Source organism: Seriola dumerili, unplaced genomic scaffold (genome assembly GCF_002260705.1).
Source record: "Seriola dumerili isolate Sdu_G_001 unplaced genomic scaffold, Sdu_1.0 BDQW01000493.1, whole genome shotgun sequence".
Classification (NCBI taxonomy): domain Eukaryota; kingdom Metazoa; phylum Chordata; class Actinopteri; order Carangiformes; family Carangidae; genus Seriola; species Seriola dumerili.
This window is the reverse complement of record NW_019174748.1, coordinates 381,987-400,167: the sequence shown is the minus strand read 5'-3', so window position 1 is coordinate 400,167 and position 18,181 is coordinate 381,987. Positions and strand designations below refer to the sequence as shown.

General features: G+C 42.9%; 1 protein-coding gene across 1 annotated transcript in view; it reads left to right on the top strand.

The window, feature by feature from the left end:
* LOC111235435 (voltage-dependent L-type calcium channel subunit alpha-1D-like) overlaps positions 1–18,181 on the top strand; it is a 57,523-nt gene that overhangs the window by 38,009 nt on the left and 1,333 nt on the right. The window contains 22 exon segments of the mRNA XM_022763900.1: positions 9,587–9,629; positions 9,632–9,673; positions 9,675–9,791; positions 9,899–10,057; positions 10,153–10,263; positions 10,481–10,564; positions 10,895–11,023; positions 11,109–11,174; positions 11,833–11,924; positions 12,032–12,191; positions 12,278–12,405; positions 12,680–12,776; positions 13,150–13,252; positions 13,699–13,800; positions 14,235–14,365; positions 14,711–14,842; positions 14,921–14,981; positions 15,936–16,158; positions 16,775–16,882; positions 16,981–17,117; positions 17,467–17,579; positions 17,794–17,992. Of these exon segments, the coding sequence (XP_022619621.1) occupies positions 9,587–9,629; positions 9,632–9,673; positions 9,675–9,791; positions 9,899–10,057; positions 10,153–10,263; positions 10,481–10,564; positions 10,895–11,023; positions 11,109–11,174; positions 11,833–11,924; positions 12,032–12,191; positions 12,278–12,405; positions 12,680–12,776; positions 13,150–13,252; positions 13,699–13,800; positions 14,235–14,365; positions 14,711–14,842; positions 14,921–14,981; positions 15,936–16,158; positions 16,775–16,882; positions 16,981–17,117; positions 17,467–17,579; positions 17,794–17,992 (2,537 nt within the window).

Below are 18,181 nucleotides of genomic sequence, written 5' to 3'. Positions count from 1 at the left end.
GTCGTCACATCTGCTGAGGAACATATATCTGACATGAAAGTTATTAGTTACTTTACACGTGAAGGTTTGACGACGTCTTCATAAAATGTTAAAGATTACACTTTTTGACTTGTGGCCCCTCACAGACATCAGTTTTTTGTCATGTTTTCAGTACAGGAAGTAACTTTACTGTGACTACTGTAAACAAACAGGAAGACTTTTACTGGTGCATAGTTTAATGATGTTGAAGATGTCAGCTCAGTCACAGGAGACGTCCATCAGTTTTTTTCTGACATTGTCAACACTTTTCCCTGAAGGAAAAGACTCTCAGGACTTCCTCCAGCACTCTGCTCAGTTTTCAAGCCTGACTGTTCTTGTTTAACAGGTGGAAACATGATGCAGACAGCTGAGTACGAGAGGAGAGGAGCTTCCTGAAGGAGATTGAAGTCAGTCCACATGATGTTTGGGGAGAGATGAGCCTGAGCTGCAACAAGACAACATCACTGAAAAAAATATCATCCAAAAATTTAAAAAAAAAAATTTAAAACTCTCTTCTGCTCTGTCTTGTCAGCGCTGTGCACCTCAGCTGCATTAAAAGTTCATCTCGTGTGACAGGAGAACTAGCATCAGTTCTGTTACAACAAAGCCAACATCACAAGGGGACTGTCCTCTGCTGCAATGCTTTCTTTCATCTTCAATTTTGGCAGCGGCTTTATGATATTTAACCTTACACATTATAAAAAACCATTAAATGTGTTATTATTTTGGCCCCTAAACTGCAGAGGAGCGCGTGAAGTATTCTTATTTCTTGAGCCCTAACTGCAGGTCTTTCCTATTCTTCCTCCACCAGCAGAAGGTCAGGAGTCGACTTGTTATCCAGACTGATGCTCTATCCTACTTGCATGATGGAGTCAGTGATAAGTTGAAGCGAGCCGCTATAAACAAGACTTCACCTTGAGTTAACCCGTCATTTTATATCTGCAGAGACGAATGATCCATGGAAGCTTTAAACCAACTCCCTCTTTCTCTTCCTGCCAGACGGAGGGGACCAGTTAAAGATGGCCCGACCTTGCTCCTCGCTAAAGAGAAGATTTCTTCAATCCCAGAAGGCAGTTGCTTTCTTCTGCTGCAGACAAAACAAACCGCTGTAAGTCTCTCTGCAACAGGGATGGTATAAAAGTCCGCAGTGGTCACTTGTGGGACCGGCAACTAAAAAAACATGTGGCCAATAATATTAGCTGTGTCTCAAGTAGGGCTGTACATGTATATGCAAAAAAAAAAATCATATTGTGCTTATTTGGCAGATATTGCGATTTTCAGTCGTAGATGGTCAAATTTGCGTTATCTTTTCTACTTGAAAAATTATATATAAAAAATGTTGATGTGATTTTTCGTTGGTCTTGTACCAAACAAACATGTTCCTTTTTCCTGGGAGAATATGAATTTGTAGGCCGGGGCGTCTTTGTAGCATGGTTGCTAACAATGACAACACTGTTTGGCGACACATTTTACCTTTAATCAAAAATAGAACTCATGGTTGCAGCTCGCATGCGATTTAGATATTGCACTTCGCCATATTTGAAATTTTCGATTATATTTCAGTTCATTGTGGCAGCCGTAGTCATTTCAAAAGGATCCTTCAAATGCGTCCTTTTCTTGCGACAAGGAAAGGCTCCAAACACGTGTGATCCTTCGTGGTCCAACCTATCCAAGATTATTGCCGCCCACTCGCTTAATGAAATAACTTCGGCAGCAAAATAACTACTTGATGGAGACCTGAGGATATTACACTGTTTAAAATGTAAGTACCTGGTTTCAGCTCAGTTCAACAGCTACGGTATAACTGTCAAAACAAGGCCTTAATACCTCAAGTTTTGTGAAAAAAAGTTATGTGTCGTGAAGGTTACCAGGCAAAGGCAGCTTTTTGTTTTGCGACGCAACAGTAAGGGCGGGCACATTGCATTGCCTGTTGGCGGACGTAGAATGTCAATGAAGTTCACTTTAACTTGGAATCTGACTTTGACTTTTGACTTCTCTGTTCCTCTAGTATCCGTGTGGGATTGTACACTCTAATCCACCACGCACATCTTTCACCAACCTCATCCTGGTCTTCATCATCCTCAGCAGCTGCTCGTGTGGCTGCAGAGGATCCGAATCATGAGCCCACTCCTTCCAGGGAACAAACGGTGATCACAACACAACACACAGTGGTTCTATGTTGTTAGAGTGTAGACCTTCCTGTTCTGTACTTCCACTTAACATACATGCTGAGCCTCTGCCAGTTACCAATTACATGTGCTTTCTTTCAAACTAGCATTGCTTAGGATGTGTGGCTAAAGCTACAGTGGGAGGGAAGTTGAACCTGAAGTCTCTGGGGGCTTGGGGGAGAATCTGGTTTGAGACTCAGAGCCAATCAGAGCAGAGTTTGGCTTCAATGAAGTCACTGGTGATGTCATCAACACAATCTCTGTGGTTTGAGCTGGGGGCGGGGCTTCAGTAGATTTACACAGCAGAAAACTGGGTCAATGACAACCAGGTTAAAGAGGGAAACGCATGGAGAGAAGATCACCAGTTTACTGTCTTATCCTGAAGACTGACTACACACACACAGTAACACACACACACGCACACGCACACACACCACACACACAGACACCACACACACACAACACACAGTAACACACACACACACAGTAACACACACACACGCACACGCACACACACACACACACACACACAGACACACACACACACACAGTAACACACACACACACAGTAACACACATACACCACACACCACACACACACACACACAGACACACACACACACACACCCACACACACACACACACACACACACAGACACACACACACACACACACACACACAAGACACACACACACACACACACACACACCACACACAACACACACAACACACACCACACACAACACACACACACACACCACACACACACACACAAACACAACACACACAGTCACTCTCAGTGCAGCAGCTGTCTTTATGCAAGACGTTAGCAATTAGAAGCAGCTTGAGGAGAAGAACGACTTCTAACATAACAATCAAACAACATACATATCCTGTGTGTAGACCACACACACACACACCACACACACAATTCTCAAAGATGTAATTTTCGTTGTCCAAATTAAAGGATTTTATTCTAGTTTATTCCAACTCTGGTCTTATTTTGGAAGTTTGGTCCATAATTTCAGTTACAATAAAACTGTTCTTACTATAGATCAGGTGACAAGGTAAAAATCAGTTAGAAGAAGTTAGACATGAAAGAAACACAAGCCTGTAGAAAGTATAAATTATATGATTTTACATGTTATCTGTTTATGTTACCTAAGATAATATGTTAATATGTTTGGCACACAAACCCACTGACTTGAGCTGTGAATCTGATATTAAGAATTGACACGATCTAAAAAGACTTGTGACTGGACTTTGGGTTTTAGCCTTCGACTTGCGTAGGACTTAAAGACCATCCAAAACGCTAAAGAATCTGACTTCAAAACACAAAATTCTAGAGTTGAACTTGACTTGGGACTTGGGAACCTCTCATTGAATTGCTTGATTTGGCACTTTTCTGGATTAACTTAAACCTTAGACTTACCTGTCCTCACTGTTGACTTTCCTGTTAAGCCTCGTTGAAACTGTTTGGTTTTCGTCATGATTTGGGACTTAAATGTCTTGACTTGAGGACTCGTCTGTTATAACTTAGGACTTGACTTGTTATGATTTGGGATTTGTTGGCCATGCTTGGACTTAAGTTGTTTGGGTTTAAACCTACTTGTCCTTTCTACAGACAAACTTGTCCTTATGTGGGACTTCACAGTCTAACTTCGGGAGTTGTTGGTCTTGACTTGGTATTGCAATTGATCTTGAATTGGGACTTTCCTGTCTTTACTTTGGGTTTTGTTGGCTTTGGACCTGCTGACCTTTTTGGTCTTTGATTCAGGATGTAACTTCATGAAGTGAGGAACTTTGTTGATCCTGACTGATAGGCTTGGAACTTGGATAAGGACAATCTTGATTTGGGAGATGATTCTTGCCGCTCTGGACCATTTTGGTCTTGACTTGGGAACCTAATTGTCCTTGCACTTTTGGTTTTGTTGTTCTTGCCCTCTGACCTTTTTGCATCTTTACCTGGGTTTTGTTGGTCTGTGATTTGAGGCTTATAGTACAATAAGTGTCAAATCAATCGATCTCAGAGCCTAAAGATGGTGATGTTTCAATCTGCTCAGCACTTTGGTCCAAACACTTCTCTAAACATCTACTGGACAAGATTTTATTGAAATGTCTCAATCGTGCGCTGCCTCTGCAGTTAAAGGAAAGTTGAGATACTTTGGTGGTTATTTTCTGTGGTGTCATGTTGGAATAAAGAATATTTTAGTTGAATCTGGAATGATTTTATTTTCCTGTCTTTATGTTAACACTCAGTGTGTGTTTGTGTTTGTAGATCTTGGGTTATGCAGACTATGGCCTTCACCATCCATCTTCACTGTGGAGATCCTGTTAAAGGTAAAAAAATCATCTTCAGTCAGACCTTGTTCTTTTTTCTAGTCGTCATTTAATGCTAACATCATCTCTCTTTTGTTCAGATGACGGTCCATGGAGCGTCCTCCATCAGGGCTCCTTCTGCAGAAAACTGGTTCCACTTGTTGGATCTACTGGTCGTCAGCTCTCACTGGTCTCCTTCTTCCTGCAGTTAGTACCAAAATTGGATTCATTTTTCCTTTAACCATCAGTCAGCAACCGGATGAATGTTATGACAGGACAATACCAGTTTTTTGTCATGTGTTAGTCTGTTATTAATTTTCCAACAACATCACCAATGAGGGCAGCTGTATGACGCACAACAACTGTAAGGACTGGCCAAGAGGTGAAGGCAGGAACATCTTCAACCAGCCAAGGATTTTATTTTGTACTGCTCAAATCAAAAACAGAATCGATTTCAGACTGGATTCAAACGAAACTGAAGAAAAATTGGCAAACAAGGGAATAATATAAATACCTGGGTTTAGGCCCATGGCTTATTCTAGCTATTCCCTGAGGAGCTAGCCCCCCATTGCTTTAAACAGGAAACTCTTCCAAGAGTCAAACAATGGTTATTAGTTATTAGTGGTTATTTTAATGTCATCCACTTAACATTGGTATGAGAAAAAAAAACATAGATCACCTTTTAAAAGGCTCTCTCCAAAACCCCCCCTTCTGTTCTCTACCTCACATAAATACAGTCTGGGACCCACCCACTATAAATCAATTTGGATTCTCCCCCTTCCTGTTTAACAGGTCATCCCACCTGGACTCAGGTAAACAACTATCATTCCTCTAAAGCTAACAAATTTTAGCTTCAGAGGCCTGGGGCTGCACCACTACAAGAACTGAAATAAAGCAATAATAGCCAACACTCCTAAAACTGTTGTTGTATTACAGTAGCAGTTTTGTTTAGCCAGTTAGCAACAATAGCTGCAATGATTAGTAGCCTTACATTAGAGCCATGCTAGTGAAAGAGTCACTAGCATGGCTAACACTTTCTTAATTTTTCTAAAATGTTAGTTTCAAGAGAAACTAATAGAATGATGTGATTTGATTGAATGAAGACGTGACTGTGTTGCAGCAACAGACTCACACACTGTACAAAATGACAACATGTTTGGTTTTATGATTAAAAGAGGGCTTAAACCATTTTGGAATGACGTCAGGTGTTCAGAATTTATCAATATCAGGTGATGTTTTTTAATATTTCAGGGACACATATTTTCTTCTCTAACCAGCATATTATTCTTTTTTTTTGCAAGATTAATCCTCCGTCAGTTTTCAGATGAAGTTCCTTCCTTCTTAAGATGGCAGATCATTCAGATGATGATTTAAACTCTTCAGTAATAACATTGCGATCAGGCATGGACAGTAAAGAAGTAGTAAAGAAGTTTACTTGAGTCTATACTTAAGTATATATTTTCCAGTATCTAATTTACTTGAGTATTATCTTTTATTTTGAAAATGTGATAGATCATACACTGTGTTCAATCACAGGATGAAAAGCCAATCACTGCCAAACTCTTACACCATTAGTAAGGTGGTCTGGTTTGATTCTGTCAGTGTCCTAACAACAGCTACGTTAAAGATGAGGCAGAAGATTCTTCAGCAGGACTGTGGTCTGATCTTGATGTCTGATGTTTGATTTTGAAAATGATCAGCTGGAGCTAATATGAATGTTGTGTGTGCTGCCCCCCTGCTGGGAGAAAACTGTCCCTAACAGCTGACTGACCCACGCTGTGATTTGTGTCTGCAGCTCCAGCGCAATCTCAGTGGTGAAGATCCTCAGAGTCCTCAGTGGTGCTCCGACCTCTGGAGAGCCATCAACAGAGCCAAAGGACTCAAGGTCAGTACAGACACCTCATATGTTTGTGTTAGCAGAGCTCTGCACTGGATCAGACAACCCTTAGACAAACCAGATGGCCTCGTTTTTGCCCACACAGATTTGTAGCTCAGCAGTGATTGGATCAGACATGGCTGTTCCTTGTGTTGGTGATGCTGTAGTGTGATGTCATCAAGAGGAACATTACACGGCTAAGTTTGGAGCGTCCTGAGATAAAAACCATCAGCAAGGGCAGTGCTCAGGGCTCCTGTAAGAAAGCTCTTCATCATCACCATCACTAACATTAGTGATCCAAGAGTGAACGAACATAAAAAGGTCGAGACACAGCTGGACTGTTGAGGGTGTTGGTAACTGACCTCTGAGGCTGTCATGGCCTGTAATTGATTGGCTGTGAAGTTAGGTGTAGAGCACCTGTAGCTCTGTTAAAGTGTAAACACATCACTGTGTTGGTTAGAGTCAGACACACAACTTCAGTTTTACTATTATTATTATTATTATTATTGCTATTATTATTATTATCATACGAGTGCTTGCTCAGTCTCCCGTTCACTTCAATTGAAGCATGAACAACGCTACAAAATTCAGGAGTCTTTTCCTGTTTCACCGCAACACATTCACAGGTCAGAGGTCATAGTTCACCTCAGCCAATAGAAAGACTGTGTTCACATTCAGTGATACTTAGCAAAAGACACTGTGTGAATCTTTGAGCTCTAACAAAACATTAGAGTTGCATTTCCTTCCTCAGAAAAACATTTTTGTAAGCTGATTGTTTATGTCAATGTTTAGCTGCAGTCTTCTTCCTTCTGTCTGCTTTGACAGGTCACCTCCACCTGTACATCAGAGGAATAGTGTGACACCATTGGTAAGAATGTACATTGCGACACCCCCGCCCTCAGCATGTGCACAAGATAAATTAAAATGGGGGACTCACTCAATCAGCCCTCTAGATCCACATATTCCCGTTAATCTGACCCTCATTTTGCCGCCTTTGCTCGTTCACAACTGAACCAAACGAAGCTTCATGCTCACTGTGGATGTCAGAGCAGGCAGTCGTTTCAGGAATCAGAGATGTGATGTTAACAACAGTGTCGGCGAGTCCAGCCAGGCTTGCTCTCCCTTTTACCACGAGCGATGATCCGGCTCTGTGATGACCTCTTCTGGCGGCTGAAAGTCACACTTTAATCACACATCCTCACAGTGTGTGATCATGTGTGTTTTATCACCTGCAGCAGAAACAGAGTGCAGAGGAGTGTGATGTCATACTGTTCAGTCAGAGCACTTTCATCAGAGGACAGACTGTCTGTCTCAGATTAACTCTGGATTCATATCTACAGAAGAATGATCAGCAGCTGCAGTGTTTTGATAATCATCAATAGTTTTCCGTCATTTTCCAGCTTCCTGGTTCTCTCCGTCATGCGTCAACTGTAACTGAAGATTTTTTGTTTTGGAACAAAACAAGACATGCTTGGTCCTGAGAGGATGTGATGGGCTCTGACAGAATGTGCATTTTGACTCTGTGTGTGTGTGTGTGTGATGTGTGTGTGTGTTGTGGTAGTGTGTGTGTGTGTTGTGTGTGTGTGTGGTGTTGTTGTGTATGTGTGTGGTTGTGTCTGTGTCGCATGCTGCAGCATGTGGTCCAGTGTGTATTTGTGGCCATCAGGACGATGGAAACATCATGATCGTCACGACTCTGCTGCAGTTCATGTTCGCCTGCATCGGAGTTCAGCTCTTCAAGGTGAGTTTCACTTGCTGTGAACTCTGCTGCTCAGTGTTTGTCAGTTGAACCAATGAAATCCTTTACATTCAGTTTGAAATAGAACACTATGGACTATGGGATCATGTCTGGGGTAAAAGTTGAGATATTTTAATCAGCTCATTGTGGAAAATAACCACTAAACCAAAAACATTGAGTCTGATCTGAACCATGGATTTGGAGAATGATGACAACCTGATCAGTTGGTGATGTCATCAACTGAACAAAAATATCTTTGCTTCTTCATTTCCTCATTGTCACTTTTTGACGCAGCTTGTTTTTAAACCGAGATCAGAGCCTATACTACGAAGCAAAGTTTAGTTCTTATTTCAGTTCTGGTCACAGAGTCTCCTCGTGTTATTCTGAGCATGCAGTGATGAAGAAGAAAAAAGCATCATCACTGTCAGGAATCCTGTCGGATTAAAGAATCTTGTGTTCAATTCAAATGAAGCTTAATAGTTATTATGTAGTTATTTGTTGGATAAACGCTCCTGTTTGTTAGAAGCCTGTTTTTGAAAAACTGAGTGGACACATGGAAAGACGCAAACAGCAAAACCATCCACTGATCTATACAAATTATCTACTGATCGTTATTATTGATCACTTCATTTTAAACTCTTTTGTCTTGTTCAGGATCCTGTAGGAATGATGACTCAGTTTTTCCAGTGATCTGAGGGTCAGTAGTTTGGTTGTTGACCAGGTTTTATCTCGACCCAGAGAGGTTAGGAAGGAATTCAGCGTAAGTTGCCATGCGATTTAAAAGTGAACCACCGTGGTAGGACTGAAAACCGAGTTAAACCTGAAGTTACGTCAGATCCTGCTTTCGTAGTACAGGCCTCAGGTGTCAGGAAAACGTCCGTATTCCACCTCTTGACAGATAATGTGCTTGATTTGACTTGACTGTGTTTGTGCTTTCACTTGTTTGATGAGTCACATGATACCTGTTCACTCAGGTGTGTGTTTTGTGTTTCAGGGTAAATTTTATCGCCTGCACAGACGAAAGCCAACACACTCCCTGAACAGTGCAAGTGAGTTTATGATTCTACAGAAGAGACACACCATTTGTTTGTGAATTGCTGAGATATAATCTGTGTGTGTGTGTGTGTGTGTGCGTGTGTCGTGTGCGTGTGTGCGTGCGTGCGTGCCGCTGCGTGCCGTGCGTGCGTGCGTGTGTGGTGTGCAGAGGGACCTTTGTGGTGTATAAAGATGGAGACGTGAGGCCACCCGATGGTCAGGGAGCGCTCTGTGGCACAACAGTGACTTAACTTTGATAACGTGTTGATGGGGAATGATGGCGCTCTTCACCGTGTCACCTTCGAGGGCTGGCCCGCGTCAGTATTCCAAAAAAAACTTTATTAACTGTGTTATCGCGTGTGTGCAGGGAGCCAGGCTTAAGATATTAACCCCCCCTCCCTCCCCTGCCTCCCCCACCACCCCCCCTCCAGTCTGCTGTACAAAGCATTGATGCGAAACAGGGAGAACTCTTGGTCCCATCTACAACTTACCGGTCGAAGATCTCCATCTTCTTCATCGATCTACATCATCATCATCGCCTTCTTCATGATGAACATCTTTGTGGGTTTCGTCATCATCACCTTCAGAGAACAGGGAGAGCAGGAGTACAAGAACTGTGAGCTGGACAAGAACCAGGTAAACTCACCTGTCTGCCTGTCCGTCTGTCAGTGTCGTTCTGTCTCTCTCTTTCTCTACCTGATGAATCAGTATTAACCTTTAGTGTGTGTGTGTGTGTGTTGCAGCGTCAGTGTGTGGAGTACGCTCTCAAGGCTCAGCCACTGAAACTTTACATCCCAAAGAATCCGGTTCAGTACAAATTCTGGTCCATCATCAACTCCACGGGGTTTGAGTACGTCATGTTCGTCCTAATCCTGCTCAACACCGTCACTCTGGCTGTTCAGGTCAGTGACTGTTCTCCAGTAACTCACACACTCACTAATGTTGACACACCTACTGCGTGTTTGACCGTGTGTGTGTGTGTGTGTGTCTGCTGCAGCACTATGAACAGTCTAAAACCTTCAGCTACATCATGGACATCCTCAACATGGTGTTTACTGGACTCTTCACTGTGGAGATGCTGCTGAAGCTGCTCGCTCTCAGACTCAGGGTGAGCAAAACAAACACACCTTTTCTGTGACCGATCTGATCATTGATATTCATTTTGATGACCATAAAAACATTCACAATAAAATCTACATCAGATAGAGTCATGTGTGATGTCAGGTGTGAATATAATAACATGATGAAACTGACCAATCAGCTCCTGACTCACTGATGACAAGTGTCCACACTCTGGTGGATGACTCTGACTCTGTGTCTTGCAGCACTACTTTATCGACGCCTGGAACTCGTTCGACGCTCTAATCGTGGTTGGCAGCGTCGTCGACATCGTGGTCACAGAGTTCAGTGTGAGTCATGACGTCTCACTCATCTGTCACCTTGCATATGATGTGATGTTGAAGTCAACACAGTTAGTTCCTAAAAGTGTTAACAGTGAATAATCTAGAATCGCAAGTACATAATATGAAGAAATATTTATATATTGACTGCTTTAACGGGTGTATGAAGACATGACATTTACACGATTACAACTATCACACCATGTCATCAAGTGTTTCTACAGCAGCTGCAGACTGACACTGCTTCCTGTGTGTTTAGATTCACTATCATTAGATATGAAAACTTTTAATTGTCTTGACGTGATGATGATGATGATTTTTCCTTCTGGGTGGTGTCAGAGTGGAGAGGACAGCTCTCGAGTGTCCATCACCTTCTTCCGTCTGTTTCGAGTGATGCGATTGGTCAAGCTGCTGAGTAAAGGGGAGGGGATTCGCACGCTGCTGTGGACTTTCATCAAATCGCTGCAGGTCAGGGGGGTGGGGCTAACAGGGAGAGGTGGGACTAACAGGGAGGGTGTGGAGAGTCTGACTTCCTCCTCCTCTGTCCGTTCAGGCTCTGCCGTACGTCGCTCTGCTCATCGCCATGATTTTCTTCATCTACGCCGTCATCGGCATGCAGGTGAGTTCACACACCTGTTGGTCCCCCCACAGGGTTTATCCTGTCTCTCCCACTACACCGACCGTCAAGCTGATGAAGTCTTTTTCTTAATGGTCAAAAAGTTACCAGATTCATACTCCAAGGCCTTGGCAATATTGTTTACCTTGACATGCTATCACCAGCCGTCCTCATTATAAACACAGGTGTTGACATGATATATGCTATCAGGTTGTTCTGCACAGTGGAAAAATGGAGATGCTTTTTACTGGTTAGTATCTTCTTTAGGACTTTAGCCTTCCAGGTATAACACTGTTGGTAACCTTCCTTTACTTGGTGTACTGCTTACCATGTTTCCAGATATCTGCGGCCTGTTGTTCACTGAGTTGATCCTCCCCACCCATCTTCATGTTTCATTTCTGATAATGAGTAGTTAGCATTCACGTGATCTTGCCAAGTATTGAACCTGCATCCACAGATGAAAACTGTTTTATAACTTGTTTATAATTGTTTATTTATTTGTGATATATAAAGTGTTAACAACTGAACTAATAACCTAGTTACAAACCATTTATAAATCCTTTATAAGGGTAGTGGTCCTGGAGTTTCTCTCTGTGTGGAGATACTAAACCATCACAGTGGTTCTGGTTCTGAGCTGCTTCACTGTCTCTCTCTCCTGCAGACGTTTGGGAAGATAGCGATGCAGGATCACACTCAGATCAACAGGAACAACAACTTCCAGACTTTCCCTCAGGCTGTTCTCCTCCTCTTCAGGTCAGACCCTCCTCCTCCTCCTCCTTCCCTCCTACTCCTCACCTGCTGGAGTTACACAGGCAGGAGGAAGGTTTTGTTTTACCTGTGGTGTATGTGTGTGTTTCCAGGTGTGCTACAGGTGAGGCGTGGCAGGAGATCATGTTGGCCAGCCTTCCAGGTAAACGCTGTGACCCCGAGTCAGACTACGAACCAGGGGAAGAGTTCACCTGCGGCAGCAACTTCGCCATAGTTTACTTCATCAGCTTCTTCATGCTGTGTGCTTTCCTGGTCAGGACACACACACACACACACACACACACACACACACACACAAACACACAGGTAAGCACACTAACTGATTTTCCCTTCTTTAGATCATCAACCTGTTTGTCGCTGTTATCATGGACAACTTCGACTATCTGACACGTGATTGGTCGATTCTGGGACCACATCATCTGGACGAGTTTAAAAGGATCTGGTCTGAATACGACCCAGAGGCCAAGTATGACACACACACACATACACAGACACACACACACACACACACACACACACACACACTGACTGGGGAAGGTGTTTCGTTACATAATGAATTTCCACAGCTGATACTTTGCTGGTTTTAGCTCAGTGCTCCCTCATTGGTGGAACTGATCAGGATGAGAAGTGCAACGACTAACTTTACCTGGCAATAATCTGACTCTGTGGTTAAACACCTGGATGTTGTGGCTCAGGTAACATTTGGTTGTTCTATATTTTATTGTATTCTCTTTGCTCAGGGGTCGCATCAAACACCTGGACGTTGTGGCTCTGCTCAGGAGGATTCAGCCTCCTCTGGGTTTTGGGAAGCTCTGTCCTCACAGAGTGGCCTGTAAGGTACAACATGTTGCACGCTAACACATACTCTGCTATGGATCCTCTGCTTCTCTGTGTCTAACACAAATTAAATGTTGTAACATCATGACTTCACTTCTACACTGAGCATCTTATGATTTATTGACTGAAAAGTGTCTGAGGCTATGTCCACACTACTATGTTTTCATTTAGTAGTCCACACACACACCTGAAAACACATACATAAACGACCATTCACCTACACTGGGCATGTACAAGCCGGTGCAAACAGGAAGCAGATTGTCTATACTGCAGGAGGAAACGTAGGAATGCAATTTAAAACAAAAATGTAGTAGTGTGGATGTAGCCTGAATATCCTCCTGATCTTCCTCCCCCTCCTCTCCCTCTCTGTCAGCGCCTGGTAGCGATGAACATGCCTCTGAACGCTGACGGGATGGTGACCTTTAACGCAACGCTCTTTGCTCTGGTTCGCACCGCCCTCAAGATCAAGACCGAAGGTGTCTGTGTTGTTTCAAACGTCTGTTAAACTCTGCTTCCTCTCCTTCACTCACACCTGAAACAGTCCGTGACAGGTGACAACAGCCGTGTCACAGGTGCTGTCGGCTTCATGTCAGCTGATCATCTTTAACAAATAAACAGCAGCAGCATCACTGAGTCCAGCATGAGCTCAAAGACCTGATCATCATCATCCGATTAACCACAGCATTCAGATGAAGACTCCCATGTTAAGACAGTTGTATCATTCCAGTTTTATGAGAGTTAAACACTGACACTGTAACACTGTCTCCATTACATGAAACCATGAGTCTGAGTCTAGATCTGTTTGTTTCAGGCACTGTTGTATTTAAGTGAATAAATCAGTCACAGGTATGACTCTGCTACAACATGAATGCAGCGTCATCGTAATTCATATCTCACCACACCCACTGTGTCCTGTTGCTAGGTAACCCTGAGCAGGAGAACGAGGAGCTGAGGGGGATCATCAAGAAGATCTGGAAAAGAATGAAACCAAAACTACTGGACGAAGTCATACCACCACACGAAGGTACTAATAGCACTGCAAGTACTAGTGAAACTACTAATACTACAGCAAGTGCTACTAATACTACTAATAGTACTGCAAGTACTACTAATCATACAGCAAGTACTACTGATACTACAGCAAGTACTACTATTAGTACTAATACAACTGATACTACAGCAAGTACTACTGATACTACTAATACGACAGCAAGTACCACTAATGCTACTGCAAGCACTACTAATACTACTGCAAGTATTACTGATACTACTGCAAATACTATTAATACAAATGCAAGTACTACTAATACTACTGCAAGTACTATTAATACTACACCCAGTACTACTGATACTACTGCAAGTAGTATTGATACTACAGCAAGTACTACTGATACTACTGCTGTGAACAGCACAGACTCACCTCTCATGTTTCCTCCTGTTTCCTGTTTCCTCTTGCAGAGGAAGAAGTGACAGTTGGGAAGTTTTACGCAACTTTCCTGATCCAGGATTATTTCAGGAAGTTCAGGAAGAGGAAAGAGAAAGGAACTCTGCCCGGAGAGTCTGACGCCACCAACCCATCTGCAATCCAGGTCAAACATTCGTTTAATTTTATTGATGTGTGAGTTTGGTTTTTGATGTCAGGAAGAAGAGACAGAGGCAGAACCTGCTGACAACATAACCCTCACTGAAGTTGGTCTATGAGGGCGGAGATGCAGAGTGTGTGTAGACAGATTATTGATAGTTGGGATGACATGAGACAAGAGGACGTGTATGTTCTTCAGACTGGTCAGACCTCAGTCAATAAACTTCAAATCCGGCAGAGTCAGTTACCACAGACAGTTTAAGATACTTTCAGTGAAACTGCAAACATTTGTGAGACAGTAACCACGACAACAGGATAAAACACAGTGTGTAATTAATGTGTGTGTTTGTAGTTGTGTAAAGCCGGTCTGAAGACTCTGCAGGATCTGGGTCCAGAGATGCGTCTGGCTCTGAACGAGGACCTGGAGGAGGAGGAGGAGGCCATGATGGAGGATGAGGAGCTGGAGGAGAACACCACATACAAGGTCTTTATACGCCCACTGTAGATACACAGGTAGTGATGTCACAGGTCACAGCTTCTGACTGTGTGTGTGTGCCTGCAGGGGGAAAATGGTTTTGGACCAGAAAAAGATCGACGAGGCTCCATCCTGACCACACCCACCGGTAAACAACAACAACAACACACTAACCTTACATCATGTGACTGTCATATTAATATGATGACAGTAGGTTAGTTAAGATTAACATGAAACAACAGTTGAACAAATAACAACACGTGACGTTAGATTAGACATTAGAATCTTGGGAGTTGATATTTATTTTAATTTACCGTAACTATCAATATTTTCATATTTCATATTATTGTCTCAGTTAATTGATTGGTCTGAAAATACTAAAAGATGTGAAAGATATCTGTCATGATTTCCCAGAATGCTTTGTTCTGTCTGTCCAACGGTCCACACTACAAATGATTCTTAAATGATTAACCGAAATAGTTGCAGATTTTCTGACAATTGACGAATCGATTTATGGACTAATAATGTTATTTTTAAGTTTCCATCTATTTCTTTCTTTTTCTGGTGGAAAGTGTTTCATGCAAATCTTTTCTAACTAGTCATTGACATCACATGATACCTGTGCAGGTGATAGAGGGCTGCTAAAGTAACATTGTTAAAGCTGAGTCTACACCATACACCATATTAACTATAGATATTATAAAACAGTATAAACATCCATCGTCCCATTTTATCAGCTGAAGAAAAGAAAATCCAATCTTGATTTGATTAATAATTGGGACTCTCCTCTAAACATTGATCAATAAAGAGTCTTAGTCAACAGAGTTTTGATTGGTCAGTTGGTGGCAAGAGAAAAAAAAAATCTAATTCCACAGGAAGTGACAACACTCAGTCACTCAGTCACTCAGTCAGTCATAGACAGACATTGCTTACACAGCTGGTACCTGTGGTTATTAGGCAGTAATGTTACCGAACGTCCACCATGTAAAAAACAAAAATCACCTCCTCCAAGGAAATAGCGTCTAGTCGAATGTTGTCATGTTTTGTATTGTAATGATAAACTGGTTCATTAAAACAGACCCACGCCCCTGTCTGTCTGCAGGTCCTGGTGGTGTTGTCGGTGACGGAGCTGTGTCTAATGGAGGTCTTATTCACCGGGTTGGTTCTCTCACCAAGATGCAGAACGGCAGCGAAAATGAGGAACATCTTTACCGTGGAGACAACATGAGGTCATCTGTCAATCATCATCATCACCGCCCATCAGTGAAGAACGGCCTGCTGGACCACGCCCAAAAGAGACCATCATACTACAAACAACATGGAAGGTAGGCTGTTGTACTACAAACATAGAAGGTAGAATGTTGCACTACAAACATAGAAGGTAGAATGTTGTACTACAAACATAGAAGGTAGAATGTTGTGCTACAAACATGGAAGGTAGAATGTTGTGCTACAAACATAGAAGGTAGAATGTTCTACTACAAACATGGAATAAGTGGCTGAACGCTTTGGAAATGGGAAGAGAATATTTTGTCAGGCAATAATTTATTTTTGTTATGCATTATTTAGCTGTGTGACTGAATCTGATAATAATAGTTACATATAAAAGTGTAAAACATAATATTTTAATGAACATTGTTGAGCAATGAACAATTCAAATTTCATGTTTAAACTTCATTCAGCATCATTCCCACAGATGTTACTGTCTGACTGTAGTCTCTCTGATGTTCACCAGGTGTAGCTGCGATCAAACTGACTGTATTGAAGTGAATGAAAAAAAAACCCTCCAACTTCTCTCCGCACACACAAAGTCAGGACAATTTTTTACACAGGTTCACCTCTCTGGATACAAATGATTTAATAAGGATTTAATATGACGGTATTCAGGCATTAACAGGAGACTGTCTGTGTTCAGCCAATCGAATTCTGCTTGTTCTGCAGGAGGGACTCAAGGGACAGATACTGGAGGAATGGGGACATGGAGGCGTATGGAGAGCAGGGTTATTACAGCAGAGAGGAAGACAACGACAGCATCACCTCCAGAGACAGGTATACTGACAGGCAAGTACACTGACAGACAGGTGCACCAACAGACAAACAGACCCTTGTGTGTGTATGTGTGTGTTAAAACCTGTTTGTGTTTTCAGACATTACCCTGACGAGCCTCCTCTATACAGAGACCACTACGATGGACACGCCCCCTACACCAACAGTAGCTATGGTAACGGCTACAGCGATGGCAGGAGGACAACCCGCAGACGCCTACTTCCTGCCACGCCCACAGGTGAGAGGATATCCCACAAACCTCCCTGCTACATGAAAACATGATGATGTCACAGTGTATGAGATTTCACAAACAATAGATCTGATCACAGCTGCATCACAGTCTGTTATATAAATATTTATATATTTATATGTTTACATATTTATATTTTTATAAACTGATTGAACTGATCAGTGAACAGCAGTTCTCACAGGATCAACAGAAAAACATTACTGTGTTACTGTCTATATTTTTCTCCACTCTCAGTAAATTTTGATCTACTCTAAATCAAACACACCTAAGTTGAATCTCACTGTGACATCACTGCTGACAGGTGAGTGGTTGCTTTTGTTTTGTTGTTGTTCATCAGGTCGGAAACCATCGTTTAACATCCAGTGTCTGAGGAGGCAGGGGAGCAGTGACGACCTGCCCATCCCTGGGACGTACCACCCCACTTCTCCACCACGCCGTGCACGTACACAGGTAGCACACACACACACACACACACACACACACACACACACACACACACACACACACACACACACACACACACCAACTCACTGCACAAAGACACATATACCTGCTTCTTCAGCAAAATGTAAGTTTCCCTCTCCCTTCCTCCAACCCCTCCTCTCCTTCCCCCTCCACTCTCCTCTCCTCCTCCTACTCCACCCCCCACCCTCCTCCTCCTCAGACATTCAGCAGTTATGAGTCTCGTCACTCCTCCGGGCGCTCCTCAGCGGCGTCCTCGGCGTCCTGGGCAAACCCATGTCCTCGCCGTGGACGCCTCCTCTACGCTCCTCTTATCCTGGTGGAGGAGGAAGGCAGCCCACCCTGGGGAGGGGGAGGAGGAGGACCAGGGGGTGAGGGGAAGAAGGAAGGAGCAGGAAGAGGTGAGGAGACTGGACACAGCCTGAGATGTTTTCATGTTCCAGAGCTAACACTTGATGCTAACACGAATTTATAACGGTTCAGCCACTGACAGTCGGTCATTGCCGGTCTACGAAGGATTTTCACTTTGTGTCACCAGCTGTTCCTGCCCTTACCGTTGCGTCGCAAAGCGCGGATCCTGTTGCCTAGCA